Source organism: Aethalodelphis obliquidens, unplaced genomic scaffold, assembly GCF_003676395.1.
Source record: "Aethalodelphis obliquidens isolate GAN/ISIS:26980383/991018 unplaced genomic scaffold, ASM367639v1 scaffold49, whole genome shotgun sequence".
NCBI classification, from domain to species: Eukaryota; Metazoa; Chordata; class Mammalia; order Artiodactyla; family Delphinidae; genus Aethalodelphis; species Aethalodelphis obliquidens.
Window position 1 is genome coordinate 3,319,648 of NW_020837993.1, and position 12,557 is coordinate 3,332,204.

A 12,557-nucleotide genomic window follows, 5' to 3' on the forward strand; every position below is an offset into this window, starting at 1 on the left:
AGTAGATATCCCTTGTGTTTTCGGAGTCAAATGAGTTCCAGAGCTGGAGTCTGTCCAGGGCTGAGGGCGAGGAGAGCCAGGCAGACAGGTGTAGGGCAGGGGGTCCAGGGATACCCTGTGGGCACGGCAAGGGCAAGCGTGTCCAGTCCTCTGTGGGGTGGCGTCGGCTGAGCTTGGTGAAAGGACAATGTGGGTTTCGGGTGTGACAGGGAGGCCTGGAAAGGTTGAGGGAACGAGTATGTACTTCACAGCAGGTGGGTTGAGCTGGGGAGTGGATTTCTGGCAGCCCTGATGAAGAGATCTGAGCATCCATCTTAGTCCGAGGGTCTGGCAGTGGGGAGAGTTGAAGTGAGTTAAGGTGTCCGGGAGGGGTCTGGCCTCCACCTGGGGGGGCTGCTCAGTAAGAAGCTGGGCCTCAGAGCCACTCGGGGAACCGTGTGAAAACTCAGTTTCTGAGCTTGAACCAGTCCCTCTGCATGCATTCTAGAATCTGTTTTCTAAACTCCCCGGGGGATCTAGTGTGACAGACCCTTGGAACAGCATTTGGGAAGAACGACAGCCATGGAAAGAACTGACTTTGGGTATCAGTGGACCTGGTTGAGTCCTGATTCTGTGACCTTGATCTAACTCCACCTGAGACACAGTTTCTTTATCTGTAAGATAAGGAGGCAAACACATTTTCTTTCTTTTTCTGATTGTTGTAGGAATTAGGGATAAGGGATGTGACACATTTAACACAGTTTCTGGTACCCAGGAGGCATTGTTAAATGGTGACTCCATACCTTGTGAGAACTGGAATTCTAGGGATGTAATTAGGACAGGGTCTGTTGGGCATGGAAATCAACAGATGGACCCACTGATTGGAATTGGGATATAAGGTAGGGTCTTGGCTCTGACAATACTGGGTCTTGGTTTCCAGAACTGGAGCTAGAAAAAAAAAGAGCAAAATAACATCAATGCTTAAACAGTGTTTACCAAGCAGGTCAGGCACTGTTCTAAGTACTTTATGCACAGCCTTACGGGTTAAGTACTATTATTATCTCCATCTTACAGATGAGAAAATTGAGGCTCAGAAAAATATGTGCATGATCACATGGCCATTATGTGGCAGAATCAAATTTCAGGCACAAGCTCTCTGGTTCTGGGTCTTTAGCAACTATTCTTGCCTATTTAAGACAAGTACAAGGTCAGAGTGGCCCTGGAACCACAATGCTGAGTTTCAAAAGTAAGCTGAGCCCTGGGAAAAATGGTCCTGGATATTTCTTTGCCATACATTTCTAGATGTAAAATTGTACAGCCACTTCATGCCAAAGTTAGAAAAGCTGGCCTCCTCATAACAGAAGCTGAGCTGTAATAAACCTGCCCTGTTGCCAAAAGCTTGATCTACCCTAACAGAAAACCCATAACACAAAATCGTCTTGTATTGAAAATCTCTTGCTCGCTTTATATTTCATTCTTGTATAAGACTTGACCCCTTTCATGGGTTAATCAATGCTTCCAAGGGCCTCTCTGACCACTGCTCTTTTTCACCGGTTTAAGGCTCCTTCATTTGGTATGAATCTGATGTCTAACCAAGATTTCCTCCACATTACACATGAAGCACTGGCACTAATAAACATATTTGTTTAATTCTGAGAGTATTTTGTCAGAATTTCCACATTTCATAACATTCTTCTCTTTCCTTTCTCTGTACTCCAGGGTATAACCTTCAGTAGCAGAACAAACCAGGCCAGTCAGCAAGTTGCCAAGTCCCACAGACTCCTTGTCAAGGAGAACAGCTGGACCCATTTCTAATCAACGTCTCCAACACAATACCCTTGGATTGCTGCAGGAGACCAGACCAGGATTTGAAACTTTCCGAAGACTTCCAATAGACATTGAGTGCACATGGATACTTAGGTCGCCTTTGAGACCAAGGCGAAGAATACAGGTGTCACGTTCACCCAAGAAGTCTACATTTAAACAACTCTGTACATAGAATGGATGATGTTTATTGAAACAGCCCAAACCTCTTTCACAGTGCAAGGGATATAGCTCAAGAGGCAAGCAGGCAGTCCCAGAACCAAGGAATGGATGACTACAAATATCATGACAACTATGAGGGCTATGCCCCCAGTGATGGCTATTATCGTGGTAATGAATCCAATCCAGAAGAAGATGCACAGAGTGATGTTACAGAAGGCCATGATGAGGAGGATGAGATCTATGAGGGCGAGTACCAGGGCATCCCTCACCCAGATGACATCAAGGCCAAGCAGACCAAGATGGCGCCCTCCAGGGCGGATGGTCTTCGGGGCCAGGCAGACCTGATGGCCGAGAGGATGGAAGAAGAAGAGCAGCTGGCCCACCAGTACGAGACCATCATTGATGAGTGTGGCCACGGACGCTTCCAGTGGACCCTCTTTTTTGTTTTGGGTTTGGCCCTGATGGCTGATGGCGTGGAAGTGTTTGTGGTGAGTTTTGCCCTGCCCAGTGCAGAGAAGGACATGTGTCTGTCTAGTTCCAAGAAAGGAATGCTTGGTAAGTAGAAATTTTCAAAGGTCATTCTCTTTGTGGCATTAAAATCTGAAGGGGAAAGAGCAGTAAAATTTGTATAGCACCTGTCACTGTTAGGTATCTTAAATCTATCATAGTGTCCTTGCAACACTATCATTTTACATCCATTTTGTCACTAAGATATTTTTATCTCAGAGAAATTAATAGGCACAGGTTTACAAAGCTAGTAAGTATTGGAGCTTGGGTGCCTACCCAGATCTGTCTGAGTCCCAAGCTCTTAGTTCTTCTTTCCAAATCTTTTTTTTTAAATTGAAGTATAATTAATGTACAATATTGTATGTTACGGGTGTACAACATAGTGATTCACAATTTTTAAAGGTTATGTTCTTTTTTCCAAGTCTTGTTGCCTCCTTGAGAGTCTGATTTCTCTCTTTTTCATGTTAAACCATCTTCCGTATCCAAATGACAAATTCATTTTGTGTGTGGCAAGCCAGGGGTCTCTTCCACTCAGTACTTCTCTCTATGTCTTTCCAGAACCTGATAGCATCTGCTCCTGGTTTCTCTTGTATATAAGTGTTAGTGGGCTGAATGCCCGTGTGCCTTGGCGATGAATACTGGGCTGAGCCACCCACAGAGCCCCTTCAGGCTGTTGGGGATCACGCTGTGAAGCACAGATGGATTCCATGGGATGGAGGACCAGCTTTGCAAATCATTGATGAGACTAGCACCATCAGAGCCAAACATCAGATATCAGGGCTTGCGGCACAGAGGATTCTGTGAAGTTAGAGAGAGGATGGGCATAAATTGTGTGCATAGAAGAGATTCATCAAAATATAGACAAAATAGTCTTGGTCATTAAATGTCCTGCAAAACATATTCATTCTCTAATTTCAGAGTCCATGCAATTGATTGTTTAGCAAATATACAGCTACAGAGAGCTTACTGTGAGTCAGGTTCTTCCTCAAGACGGAGACATAGTTATGACCCACAAGAACTCAAAATCCATCTAACAACTTAGTTCGTTCACTCAAAAGATATCTCTTACTTGTGTACCATGTTTTAGTCTTTGTGCTCAGGCCCTGGGGAGAAAATATTGAACAAGGTAGATGTAGTCCTTGACTCTCAAAGAACTTACATAAAGTAGGACAAACAAGCATTAACGAACATAGAGAATTATCTGATTATGGTAGGGATACCTGCTATGAAACACTTTGTGCCATTCTGGTCCCAATGCCTGCTGTAGAGCAGGGATTGACAAACATTTTCTCTAAAGCTCCAGATGGCCTCTGTCACCACTACTCAACTTTGCCTCTAGCAGAAAAGCAGCCATAGACAATTTGTAAACTAATGGGCACAACTGGTTCCAATAAAACTTTATTTACAAGAAAAGGCAGTAGGCTGAATTTAGCTTATGGGCTATAGTTTGTTGGCCCCTGATTTTGAGCCACAATAAATAAGATTGGGATATAATATAAAGAAAATATCTGCATAGAGAATTGTCCCTGGAGGGGCTTAAAAATGGTTTTACAGGCTCACAGATAATAGAGATCAGACTTGTGGTTGCCAAGGAAGGGGAGTAGGGGAGGGAAGGAATGGGAGTTTGGGATTAGCAGAGGCAAACTATTATATATAGGATGGATAAACAGCAAGATCCTACTGTATAGCACAGGGAACAATATTCAATATCCTGTGACGAACCATAATGGAAAAGAATATGAAAAGAATATATGTATAACTGAGTCACTTTCCTGTACAGAAGAAATTAACACAACACTGCAAATCAACTATACTTCAATAAAATTTAAAAAAAAAGAAAAAAGAAAAATACGGGCCAATATCCTTAATGAATATAAATGCCCCCCCAAAAAAATCAGCCTTAAAGAAGTAAATTCTGACACATGCTAAAACATGGATGAAACTTGAATTATGATAAGTGAAATATACTACTCACAAACACACACACACACAAATGGTTTTATCCATTCCTGCTTAATTAAAGAGACATTTAAAATGATGAGAACTCTGTCAGATATGGCCATCAGGAAACCAGAAGAGACCAAGTATATGCAAACAAAAGAAATGACTCAATAAGCAAGACGTCACCCAGAGTTTTTAAACACCAACAAAATTTTATTTTTTAAAAACTATTTTTATTATTCTTTATCAACAAAATTCTGCTGTGTTTCTCTAAGTTTCAATAGAGTTTTTAAAAAGGGCAAAAACCAAAACAAAACAAACCCCAACCTCCTGATCAAACCAAACCATCCCCAATTGATCTAAATATTTCCAAGACCATTATTTTGTTTTGTGACATTCTCAACTGAAACCTTGGGTCCCTATTAGTCCAAATTGGTATGTCAGTAACGCTTTCACTCCCTCTTGTTCTCTCTGCCACCCTGGTGCCCAGTAACCTCATGAACAGTATGGTAACAGCTCCTGCTGGCTCCCAGGGCAAATGCTAGGAGTTGAGGGAACATGGTCCCAATCTGGAGAGCCCACATTTGTGCAATTTTACTTTCAGTGTTTATCATGAAGATGCTATGACTCAGCCCAAGAGGGGCAGGCAGACCCCTGAGCAGAGATGGACTCCCGATGCACTTTTGGGGCCCCCTTTATGGATCAGGGAGGTGGGTGTTTGGAGGGTCTCGTGAGGCCGGCTTTTCCTTGTGCTGTCTCATGTCAACTTCATAGTCACCATGGTGCTTATAGGATTTTTATCCCATTTGTACACATCAGAAAACAGGCTCAGAGAGCTGTATTTAATGTCACATAGTAATTGCTGGAGCTGGGATTTCAACCCAGATCTTTCTGATTTCAGGGTCTGTGTTCATTCTGCTATACCATACCGCCTTTCACACATGGTCTTTAGGAAGGAGGTCATGCCATGGGGCAGACTTCTTTCCAGTCATCAAGCATCCCATAGATTACTTGAGCACCATGGATTGCTTCCAACAGAGACATAGTATGGTGTGGGGAATAGTGGTGTGGACACTGGTGTCTGGACACTAGGGTTTGGCAACTGGCTATATCATTTATTTTCCAATGACCTTGGGCAAGTCATCACTTCTTTAATTATTAGTTTTCCAACATATGGAATAGGGTAATGATACATCTGTTGTGAAGATTCAGTGAGATAAAGCTGGTAAAGCAATCAGCTCTCCATGCCCCTAAACTACTGTTTGTTCTTGTTACTTTGTATTATGACAGTCTCCCTTCAGCATTTACAGTGAATTATAGTTGCAGTGAGACAATGGAGCAGCCTGGACCCTGCAGCCAGGTGGCCTGGGTATGAGCCCTTGCTCTGTCAATTCTTAGGAGGGTGACTTTGGGAATTACTTAGCTTCTCTGTGCCTTGGTTTCCTTCTCTGCAAAATGAAGATACTAATGGTATCTTACCTCATAGGGTTTTTGAGGGCTAAATGGATTTAATGCATTTAACTTGGCTGAAACAGTGCCTGCCCATAATAGGTGCTCATTTTAGTTATTATTGTTGAGGTTGTTATTATTACTAAGTTGATTGCTTGATAATGATGACTCATCCAAATTCAGGACTAGATTTTCTCAGGTGACATTGCATATTTCTTTAACCCAAAGTTATTTATAATAGGCTTTTAAGGTCAAGCTTCCCTACCTTGGCTGGTAAAAAGGCCTTTTCTGTTCAAGTGCTAACCCAGTTCTTTCTTTCCCCTTCCTAGCTGTTTTTCTTTTTTTTTTTTAAGACAATATTTTTTTGAGAAGTTTTAGGTTCACAGACAAATTGAGAGGAAGGTACAGAGATTTTCTTTATGCCCCGTCCCCACACACATACATCATCTCCTCCTATTATCAACATCCTCTAGCAGATGTACATTGTTACAGTTGATGAACCTATATTGACACATCATAATCACCCAAAGTCCATAGTTTATTTTTACTTTAGGGTTCAATCTTGCTGTTACACATTCAATGGGCCAGACAAATGTGTAATGACATATATCCATCATTACAGTATCATACAGAGAATTTTCACTGCCCTAAAATTCTTTGTGCTCTGCCTATTCATCTCTCCCCCCTTCCCCAACCCCTGGAAACAACTGATTTTTTTTTTTTTTACTGTCTCCATAAGGTTTTTTCTTTTCCAGAATTTCATATAATTGGACTTATATAGTATGTAGCCTTTTCAAATTGCTTTCTTTTGCTTAGTAATATGCATTTAAGTTTCCTCCATGTCTTTTCATGGATTAATAGCTCATGTCTTTTTAGTGTTGAATAATATTCCATTGTCTGGCTGTACCACAGATTATTTGTCCAGTCACCTACTGAAGGACATCTTGGTTGCTTCCAAGTTTTGACAATTATGAATAAAACTGCTATAAATGTCCACGTGCAGGTTTTTGTATGGACATAGTTTTCAATTCCTTTGGGAAAGTATCAAGGAGTGTGATTGCTGGATTGCATGGTAAGAAAAAGTTTGGTTTTGTAAGAAACTGCCGAAGTCTCCTAAAGTGGCTGCGCCATTTTGCTTTCCCACCAGCAATGAACGAGAGTTCCTGTTGCTCCTCATCCTCGCCAGTATTTGGTGTCTTCAGTGTTCTGGATTTGGTCATTCTGATAGGTGTGAAGTGATATCCCGTTGTTTTTTTTTTCTTTTTTTTCTTTGCGGTACGCGGGCCTCTCACTGTTGTGGCCTCTCCCGTTGCGGAGCACAGGCTCCGGACGCGTAGGCTCGGCGGCCATGGCTCACGGGCTCAGCCGCTCCGCGGCATGTGGGATCTTCCCGGACCGGGGCACTAACCCGTGTCCCCTGTATTGGCAGGCGGACTCTCAACCACTGCGCCACCAGAGAAGCCCTATCCCGTTGTTTTAATTTGCATTACTCTGATGACATATGGTGTGGAGCATCTTTCCATATATTTATTTGCCATCTGTATACCTTCTTTGGTGAAGTGTTTATTAAGGTCTTTGACCCATTTTTAAAGAAGGATTTTGTTTTCTTATTGTTGAGTTTTAAGAGTTCTTTGTAGGTTTTGGATAACAGTCCTTTATCAGATGTGCCTTTTGCAAATATTTTCTACCAGTCTGTGACCTCGTTCTCTTAACTCTCTTTTATTTTAAAAAGAAACTGGGGGAGTTCCCTGGTGGTCTAGTGGTTAGGACTCGGTGCTTTCACTGCCGTGGCCTGGGTTCAATCCCTTGTGGGGGAACTGAGATCCCTCAAGACCTGCAGCTCAGCAAAAAAAAAAAAAAAAAAAAAAGGAAACTGAAAGTGATATGCCTCTGGACTTGACTCCTAGTTGATGTTCCAGGGAAAGAATTCAGAAGGAGAACTCTTCCTACCCCCAAATACGGGCCTCAAATTATAGACTATTTTGTTATTTTCTTCCTGGAAATGGATGAACCATTCAGAAAATAAAAGAAGCATCCCCAGGCCAGGTAACAAAAATATCTGGGTACTGCTGTGCCACTTTGCTGAGGTTTTAGAAAGATGAAAGTTTGCTTCCTTGAAGGATTGTGTTTTAGTGAGTCACTTGTCTAGAACTGTCTCAGTTGGGGAAGAAGTCCTGTGAAAATGTTGTTAGCATCGAAGGGTCAGCCCTGCTTCTTATAAAGTGGTTGGTCCCCTTTAAGAAAAAAAGAATGCATTCATTTGTTAATTAGACTCTTTATTCTTATTTTTAAAAGAATTGCTGGACATTTCCGCATGCCTGTATTCCCTCTATGGCAATGCAAGACAGGCAGGTCCCAGCACTCAGTGTGTTTTTTTTTTTTTTTTTATTTTTGCGGTACGCGGGCCTCTCACTGTCGTGGCCTCTCCCGTTGCGGAGCACAGGCTCCGGACGCGCAGGCTCAGCGGCCATGGCTCACGGGCCCAGCCGCTCCGCGGCATGTGGGATCTTCCCGGACCGGGGCACGAACCCGCGTCCCCTGCATTGGCAGGCGGACTCTCAACCACTGCGCCACCAGGGAAGCCCTCAGTGTGTTTTATTCTAATGGTGAAAATAGAGTTCATACAAGAAATATAAAATACCAAACAGCACTATGCAATTATGCAATGCAATATTCAGTATTATCCCTGTTATTCAAATATGAAGAAAACAGAGACAGTGTAAGGGATAGAACTTGAGGTTGGCGGGTTGTAGAGTTAAGTGGCTTGTTTTTATATCTGCTCTGCGGTTTAGTGGTTGTGTGACCTTGTGCTGATCTGAATTCTTCCTCTCAGAGTCTTCCGTGATTTTAGGTGGTTGATGAATGAATCTATCAATATATTTCTTTTTAATCCCCTTCAGGTATCAATATTATTTATGTATTTTCTAGCTATATGTAGAAAAAATCATTTAAAATGACTTAAAGATAGGAAGTTTAGGATTGTCTGGCATGACATTTGCTTTTTCAAATGACATCAAATTGTTGGCATCTCTAATCATTGTTTCCTTATAGCTAGGATACCACTTAGTATTGATGACACATGGACCAAAGCAACAGCATCCTTCTCTGCCTGCATTTGGTAAATTGCCACCAAAGTTTTCTCGTAATTGTAAAAATACCCCTTAGGCTGCAACTGTGGGTGATTCCTACCTTCATGCTGATCAAAAGAAAGAGAGCCTCATTTTTAGGTAAGAGTTCCACTTTTGCCTTCAGAATTTTGACTTCCTGGAAGGGTCTAGTTGCTCAGTGGGTATTTTGTTGGCTGTTAGTTTTCCTTGCTATCTGCAGCGGGAAGGCTCAGGGAGTCCTACGCTTCAGATAGTGATTTAGAACGTAACAGGGGACCCCTGGGGCTTGGTGTCATTATGAGCTAAGGGAGGACATGGAGCAATGTCAGATGGAGTGGATTCATTAGAATAAATTGCGTGTTGAATTTCCATAGCAGCTTGGAGATGGATGTATTACTCTGCTGTCATGAAAGATTATCCTTTAATTGTTTTATATGCAAGTTCGAAGTGAACATCAGGGCAGAGCACTTGACTTATGAGCCACTTTTTCTTTAGCCCTGAATTCAGAGTGTCAGTTCCTGAAAGGAGGGGCCACCTGTACCCCAGAGCCTGGCACAAAATACGTGCTCAATAAATACTTACTTAGCCTCATGGAAACAAATACTCATGATGGTGAAATCCACCACTAAGAATTTTCATATAATCTTTTTGTGTTTGATTATATCAGTTGTCCTTATTTATATTTTTTAGATCATGGGATTCTTCAGAATAGAATGAAAGCCAAGGCCTCCCTTAATAGAGTCTACACTGATTGCCATATTTAGGAGTGTGGACTTGGTTCCACAGGCAATGCAAGAGCTATTAAATGAGGAGCTATTAAATGGCTTTGAGGAAGGGAGTGACAAGGTGGTTTAGGATGATGACTCTACTCCTGTGATTTTGGTACTGGGAGTGGTTCTAGAGGAACAGAATCTTAAGGATGAATTTACTGAATTGGTTCTGGAGCTTCTGGAATCAGTTCTCTAATCTGGTTAGATTTAAAGGCACTATTGACTCTATTTCCTGTAGTAAAGAGAGCACTTCCTGTTCACAACATGTTGTGGCAATAGGGATACACAAGATATCATCATTGGATACTCCTATTAATACTTACAAGAGGCAAGGATCTAGGTGAGCATTTTTGTCAAACTAACTGCTGTCAAAGTAACGAGTATGAGATTGACTGGTTGCTCCTAATATCATTGACAAAGTGGGAAAAGAAATTAATGAACTGAGGACTCGAATTCCCAGCACAAGCACTGCATAAATGACCCAAAATCTTCTATGTCTGCCCTGAAGGACACCTTTATCTCCTGAGATCGCTGACAACCAAACCCAGTATCTCATCCTCTGAGTGGCTGAATTACAGTGCAGGTTGAATTCCCAGCCTCACAGCATGTCTACTGTTAAAGTAAAGGCATTGATAGGGAAGAAATAGGATCCTGGAAGTTGGCATGGGGATGTGTGGGAAGACCCTGATGCAGCTGGGGACACTGAACTCCTAAATTTTGATCAGTTCTCTTCGCCAATAGAAGCAGGCCCTCCACTTGTCTTGAGGGGATTAACCCTGCGTTGATGAGGAAGCTGTAATGGCCTCCCCTTAAGGCACCTGCCTTGCAAGACATTGTTGATTCTCCTCAGGACCCCCACCCCTCTTTTCTTCTGGACTTATAACTAAACTCAAGTCCCTGCAGGTCCCTAAAAGTGAGGGTCAAAATGTGACCCATGAGGAGTTCTGCTACACTGCAAAAGAACTACTTGGTTTTTCTAATTTACACAGAAGTTCAGGGAATATGTGTGGGAATGGATATTAGCGGGGTGGGGTAATGGTGGAAGGAACATAAATTTGGATTGGGCCACATTAATTGATATGGACTCGATAAACAGAGATTTCTGCATTTAATGTTGAAGCTCGGGGAGTTAGAAAGGGCTCTACTAGTTTGGTTGGTTGGTTGGCTGAAACATGGACCAAAAGTTGGCCCACAGTAAATGAACTCGAATGCCAGACCTGCCTTGGTTTAATGTAGAGGAAGAGATTCAAAGGCTTAGGGAGATTGGAATGTTAGAGTGAATTTGCCATTTAAAACCTACTCACCTGCCTTGGGGGGTTACACAGGACACATCTTTCACCATGACTATGAGAAATAAATTTGTGAGGGGACCCCCAGCATCCTTGAAGAGCTCTGTGATCACTCTTAAATGTAAGCCAGACCTCGCAGTGGGGACTTCAGTCACTGAAGTGACAAACCTAAATGCAGAGTAATTGGACCCTGGGTGGCAGGGGCCAAGTGACAGTACTTAACCACTAAAGTCAAGGTGGGCGTGATTACTGTAATGGACAGCAGAGTCAAAGCAGTACCTGACTCTAAGAGACTGTGGTAGTCCCAGAAGTGAAATACATAGGAAGCTACTAAATTTTTATTTGATCTGTATGAGCAGAAAAATTCCAGGTCAAGTGAACAAAAGTCTAACCTGTCTCATAAAAACAGTCACTGCCCCTCAATTGATTCCCAGATTTGAGCCAGTTTATAGACCCAAAATCCATGAGTGAAGGGGAGGCTGGGTCCCCTTGAGGAAGGATCCCAGGCCGCTGCCAAAAATTTATACTGGTTCATCTTTCTTCCAGTCTTCCCCAAGGGACCTTTGGCTTTTTACCAGCGTGACTGTGTGTTGGAGAAAAGGAAATAATCAGACCTTTTGAGGATTACCAGACACTGGATCTGGACTGGCACTAATTCCAGGAGATTCAAAACATCACTGTGTTCTATCAGTCAGATTAGGGACTAATGGAGGCCAGGTGATCAATGGAGTTTTGGCTCAGGCCCATCTCACAGAGGGCCCGGTAGGTCCCTAAATCCACCCTGTGGTTATTTCCCCAGTTCTGGAGTGCTTAACTGGAGTAGACATATTTAGCAACTGGCAAAATCCCCACATTGACGAAAAATGGATTGTCAGGGAGAGAGACTAAGGTGGGAGATCTGACAGAAGTTTACTGGAGTACTCCAAGGGAGAAATATGCAATTCCTGGACTAGTACATAGAGGAAACAGTAGAAGCTGTTTGAGTGTTTTGAAAAATTGAGATTTTTTTATATAGAGCTTCAAAATATTTCTGCTATAAGCACCTTTTTTTCCTTATTTAATATATGCAAGAAAGAAAACCGATGACTTATGCAAAGAAGACAACCCTTCCTAACTTCAAGAGATTGACATTTTTACACAGCTGGCTGTGTTTATTGCAATAAAATCAGTGAATTCATAGTCAGAGGGTTGACTATGACAAAACTGATGAGTAAATTCAATTTTCTGTAACAAACATAAAGGAAGAAAAACAATTTCCTATACAACCAACCAACCCACCAGCTAACCAAGCAACCAAAAAAGCAGCATCGTAATTTCAAGATTAAAAGTTATTTCACAATTAACCATTGGGGTTAAGAAAAATCTTGCAAGGAGACCTTCTTGAAACAAAACCCTCAGTTTTATGATGCGGACTACATGTTAAGTATGGATTTAGCTTTGAGTGAGGCACTTTTCCCATTTGTCTACAGCTGTTTTTTTTTTGTGCCTTTCAACTTAGTCCTACATCGAAGGATAGAGCCTACCTCAGT

General features: G+C 42.2%; 1 protein-coding gene across 1 annotated transcript in view; it reads left to right on the forward strand.

Annotated features, from left to right (window-relative positions):
- Positions 1-1,980: 1,980 nt before the first annotated feature.
- SV2B (synaptic vesicle glycoprotein 2B) overlaps positions 1,981-12,557 on the forward strand; it is a 79,822-nt gene continuing 69,245 nt past the window's right edge. The window contains exon 1 of the mRNA XM_027083138.1: positions 1,981-2,520. Within this exon, the coding sequence (XP_026938939.1) occupies positions 2,070-2,520 (451 nt within the window). The 5' untranslated portion in view covers positions 1,981-2,069. The remainder of the gene's footprint in view (positions 2,521-12,557) is intronic.